The 5791-nt window shown below is 38.1% G+C and overlaps 1 protein-coding gene across 1 annotated transcript in view; it reads left to right on the top strand.

Annotated features, from left to right (window-relative positions):
* Positions 1-5332, top strand: part of LOC138008416 (uncharacterized) — a 9315-nt gene extending 3983 nt beyond the window's left edge. Inside the window, exons 3-4 of the mRNA XM_068855760.1 lie at positions 2365-2565; positions 3311-5332. Of these exons, the coding sequence (XP_068711861.1) occupies positions 2365-2565; positions 3311-3698 (589 nt within the window). The 3' untranslated portion in view covers positions 3699-5332. The remainder of the gene's footprint in view (positions 1-2364; positions 2566-3310) is intronic.
* The last annotated feature ends 459 nt before the right edge of the window (positions 5333-5791 follow it).

Below are 5791 nucleotides of genomic sequence, written 5' to 3'. Positions count from 1 at the left end.
CTAAAATACACCTTGAATGTTCAAGGAGTTTGTGACTGGAAAGGGCTATTTTTGTACAAACAAGAAGCTATTTTAAAAATAAACAGTGTTTCGTTTCCGGAATGATAATTTGTTAGGGTGTTTGGGGAGGAGTACGAAAATTTGAGGAGGACAAACAAGTACCAAATGCAACCCAGTTTACGCTCATGGAGAGTCTAGTTTTATTTCAACTTGGTGAATTCCCAGGGCCTAGAACAACATCTTTCTTGTGAACTTAGTTAGAACAAAGCCTTATAAGTAGCACCTGTGTATGCGATAACTGTATTAGTAGTCATACTACTATTTGTCATATTGACAATTTTGACTCCACTATCCAATCAGACACAACACGACTAACTCAATCACAACACAACTGTGTAGATACATGGGCATGTAGGACAGCAAGCGCCACAAGCCGGTTTATTTTGCTTACCATATGCATACAAACTCCGCTCTAGCATAACAATACGTTAGCATACTTGATGTTACTGACAGAGAAACATGGGCATGGGCATGTGTGACAGCAAGCGCCACAAGCCGGTTTAATTTTGCCTACCATATGCATAAAAACTCCTAGCATAACAATACGTTAGCATACTTGATGGTACTGACCTCCTAAAAACTTGTTAAAGGAAAAGTACACTGGGCACCTGCCGGATACGAAAACCCAAAACCCTTCGGGAATGAGGGAACGTATTCTCCAAACCCTATGCAAGTGCCACTACCCCATGGAGGCTAAGGGGAAAATTTAACAAAAAAGTAGGCGAAGAAAGCTGAACCTAGACTGATTTAAATCCCTAACGGATCACTATTTGTACGACAACTTACCCATAATCCCCACCAGACGACCGGACCAAGTCCTCTGGTCCGTGCCGTCAAAATATCCATTTCTGCCAATTTCGCAGGCTTCAACCGTCAGAAATAATAATAATAATAAATAATAATAGTCTTTATTTCCTTACAATATTCAGTTGAGTAAAAAAGTATATATATCTAAGTTATTTACAATTAAAAAAAAATTCACTCACATAGCTAAATTGTATTTAAAAATTAAGCGATTAATGTAAGTTCATATTCATATTCTGTGAACTAGTAGGAACAAAACAATACTGACACGCAAATGCAGTTTTATTTAAAACCAGCCATTACTGGAAAAAGTATTCAAGAAACATCTTATTTTGTCTATACAATTTTAAAACTAAAACTAGTGAGCAACACACTGCGAACTGTTGTTGTAAAATGGAGTTTTACAAGCAAAGACTCTAAGCCTGTATTTAGAAACCATATTTGCGTCTATTACTAAGTTCTTAGCTTGTGCAATGAACACGTTGATTACCTGTTTACACACGTCCTATAGTGAGAAAACGTCGTCAATGGCTCGTTTTTGTTTTATTCAAATCTTACCGAAGGTTCTTTGACAATGCGGTCAATATGACCAGTAATGTAGTTTTGAGATTTGACACTGCTGGGTTGTACGTTGCGACATATGGTAGGATTTCTCGCTAGTACTAGTTTTGACTTTTTTAAGTGCCGACTGCCTTCCAGAAAAGCTGATGCTTAGGGTAGCCTCCCTCTTCAAGGTTGGCTATGAATCGAGGCAGTGCCTCCTCAAATGTTGTTTTTGAAGAGTTTGTTCGGGGGAGCTCAATGGCCTGGCCTTTAATAAAAACCCTCCTTGACGCCGGGCGGGTGACAAAAGGTAAAATGCGTGTATTGGATGGTTTTAGTCGGCTTGTGATATGTCTCCTTGTATACTGTTGTGTCTAGGACTTAAGTGATTTCCTTCTCTGGGAGCTTAATAGTTGGGTGGGAGTCGGATGTCGGATTTTTACAACTCGGAGGTCGGATTTTCACAACTTTGTTGTCGGATTTTCATCAACTCGGATGGAACCCACAAGCTTCCGTAAAATATTCAAATACCATCGTAGAAACCTATAAAGCATATATTTCCTGGTTTTGATTGGAGTCAACGCCAAGATATTGTAACATAAAAAATTATTAAAATACTGCGAATTTTAAGGGAAATTGGCTAAAATTCCTTCCAACAAAGTGTAGGCTACCCTTAGCCTCTTGTTAGTCCATAATTTCCCGAAATCAGACAAAAATCATAAAGCTAGGCCGGCTGAAGAGAAATGCTTTCTAAAAGTTCCAATATTTTGTCAGGCATGGACTGAATTCGTCAGGGATTAATTAAAGTGATTCATGGCCCGGACAATTTGAAAATCCAGCCATTTAACTAAAATTGTTCACAGTTTACATCTACTGAATAGTACCCTCAGCAATATAGAAATTTATTAAGGTACAAAAAATAGGCTTAGATGCTTATAACCATCTTCTTTCCCTTAGGAAAAGAGAAAAAGCGAAGAGGAGAGTGCGGGAACTGTACAGGACACTGAAAGCCAATCCAGCGGCTCTTATTTTGGCATTTGACCTGGAAGTGTATGAACATGATCACAGCATCGTACTGGAGATTGGTTATGTCATGGCCAACTTCAACGAGCCCGAAAGGATACATACATTCCACTACATTATTGAAGAAAACCAAAGGTAAATATAAGCTCTCACCAGAAGGGTTAGCGACCCAATCAAAATGCGATGCAAGCTGACACATCCAACTAGCACCAAAACGCTGGAAAACGTGTTCGAATAAATTATAGATCAGTTTCGATTTTTCGTCTGCTTGTTGAAGGTTTTATTTCAAAGTACCAACGATTTTAGATTGTTGACCAATATGTTGAAGCGTTTGGCATCCCTTGGAATGGAAGATCTTGAGCCTTGACATCTTTCGTTCGATAAATGCATTGCAAATTTTTGTTTTCGTTCAACGATGTTGGAAGGTTTGGCTGTTTCAGGTTTCCCGGTTTCCCGTAACGACGCTACCAGCGCGTCTTAGATCCAAACCATAACTTGTTTAGGTTGTCGCGCATGCCCTTTAGCATTGCCTCTCTATAAGGGCCGATTTAGGGCCGATTTACACGGTACGACTTTGTCGCATGCGACAACGGCTTACGACAGGCCCACGACATGATTTACGATTGTTGTGTACGTCAGAAAAAATGTCGTAGCATTTTAAAACATGTTTTAAAACGCTGCGACAATCGTAAGTCATGTCGTAGGCCTGTCGTAAGCCTCTCGCATGCGACAAAAATCGTACCGTGTAAATCGTCCCTAAGAATATGCTGCAGCATTTATTCACGCAATGTTTCTGAAAACCGCTTGCACTACTGATGAGCTATATGTCAACCCTATGAAGTTTGGAATTAAGAAATCCTGATGTTGGAATCTTTTTCAGGTATAAAAACAAAGATCACCTCCCTGACAACAGATCACGTTTTATATTTGGCACCTCTAAGACTCTATCACTCCAAAGAGCCGCAAGGGAAATTCAGGAGCGCATAGAGGAATCGGATTTCCTGGTGAACCATATGCATTCCGGTGAACACGATCGAGAATTCCTCGCCTCTTGTGGCGTTTCCTTATCAGATAAGCCCATGTTCGACACTCAGATTCTCGCAATGGCGCTACTTCCAGAAGGACCGCTCTATTACAGCTTAAAAAGATTGCTGGTGGATTTGAAAATTCAGTTTGAAGCAAATGCTCTTCACAACTGTGGGAATGACGCCCATTATACAATGCAAGCATTTCTAGCCCTCGCCAGACTTAGCAGAGGAAGACACTAACTCTGCTCTTATGACTAAATTGGACTGTTCTTAATTTCGATCAAAGAGCGTTCAGTTCAAATTTAACTTTAAGAGAAGCCCATAGCCTCGGACCGGGATCTTACAATCCAATACTATGGGCATTTTTACATATTGGTATGTGTTTGGACGAGTTCTTAAACAGATGTAGCTTGCAAGAGTGATCATTCCCACTTCCATGGGTAATAATTTCTCGTACAAGACTCGTGATTAGCTAAGGAAGCTCTGGACTCGCGGGAAAATCAATCTAAAAATAACTCGGTCTGTAAAAACGCCGTTACACAAATACAATAAAGTTGTACGTTCCTAGTCATGGGCTCCTAACTTTGACCAATGTAAAGGAGGGATTTTACGTGGCAATAAGTAAATAAATAAATAAATAAATAAACGTTAAACAGTGGGTCATTTCTCGAAAGTCACGGAAATATTTCGGGCCCCAAAAGACATTTGTGAAACTGCCAGACGCTTGTTTTGAAAAACTCAGGGTCTTTGATTATGTTTTCAAAGAAAAAAGGCGAAATGATTGTGAAGTTTGATGGCTTAGAAGCTCTTCGTTTTCAATATACAGAGAGGATTGTGGCACCCGAAAAGTTTTCGGGATTTTGAGTAACGGCCGGGGCCCTAGAGGCTATTGATATATTAATATGTATGTTAAATTTATCGCTTGACGAATTTTTACTTCCGAATTATAACTTCCGAATTATAACCCTCCTGCTATCAGTAATGACCTCCGACGCCGACTGAATCTGCTTATCTTATACTAATATAAAGGTACATATATATTTGCAAAATTAACGAGAAAAATCTTAATTTGTAATTTATAAATAAGATAAAAATGCAATGGAAAATTGAGAATTTAACTTAAAGTAGTCAAGCACAAATATTGTTAACAAGCCTCCTCGTGTGTTATTCTTTTTTGTTTTTTGCTGAAATTATTGAATTGGTATTTAATTTAGTTATAATTAATCAAATAAACAACTAGTATTGTACTGAAGTATCGTAAGTAATGTATGTAACTAACCGTAAGTGATATATTGTATTGTCATTAGTGTAAGTAAGCAGTATTGTAAGTAATGTATTGTATTGTCTTGTATTGTATTGTTCAGTATTGTAAAATCTATTGTCATTAAAAAAATAAAATAAAAATAAAAATAAAAATAAAAACAAATATAATTTATATATATATATTGATACTGAAATCTTTAACCTGGTACCATCAAGTGGAGAATTATTAAGCAGTGCAGACCTTATAGCAACGTTAGCAACAAATGTAACTTATGTCTTTTTGAGAAGTTTGTAATCATCTGTAAGAAGAATTTGTGCAGCCTAAACAAACGAAACGAACTAGCAAGTTCATGCCCCCACAGAAACAGATACATACTCAAGAACTTTGTTATAAAGTAACGCAATCTTTTATAACACGCGCTTTTTTTTTATTTCATATAGCATTTGTATTTACATCTCATAGCAACTGTTTTAAAGTTTTTATATCTCATAGCAACCTTAAGTTTGCTTTTAATTGCCAGTTCTTGTAATTTAACGGTCATTCGTTATTGCCTGATGAGTGTGGTTATTCTTCGACCATACGAAACAGCGTTGTAGCAATAAAACGATGAACTGAAATTTTGCTACCATTGATCATTATTATGTATATTGATATGTATGTAAACCAAGTCCTTCAGTCACCTTTCACGTCTTCATTCACCGTCCGAGGGAAAAGTTCTCGCGGACACCATCACTTCCATAGAAAAGACAATTTACGACGAACACTGTTGTGTTCGCCGGGCACAAGAGTTGTGACTTGGTCGCTTTGATCGCTGTTAACTGTCTATTGCAAGACGGGTTACGTCACTCACAGGCATATGAATTATTATTCAATGTCTTGATGCAAAGGTCACCTGGTTCTGTCCCACCTTGTGGCCAATCGAGTGGGAACGAGCTATAACGATCACCACGCAAATCATTATGGAGATTTCGCATCACTGTCCAAGCCTAAGATTGGCCACGAGGCTGCATGTTACATTGTAAAAGTAAAGACTTTACTGCTTTACAAATCGCGCTGTGCCAATGTTATC

The sequence above is a fragment of the Montipora foliosa genome, chromosome 6 (genome assembly GCF_036669935.1).
Source record: "Montipora foliosa isolate CH-2021 chromosome 6, ASM3666993v2, whole genome shotgun sequence".
Taxonomy (NCBI): Eukaryota; Metazoa; Cnidaria; class Anthozoa; order Scleractinia; family Acroporidae; genus Montipora; species Montipora foliosa.
The sequence above is the reverse complement of the archived record's forward strand: the minus strand, read 5'-3'. Positions and strand labels throughout refer to the sequence as shown.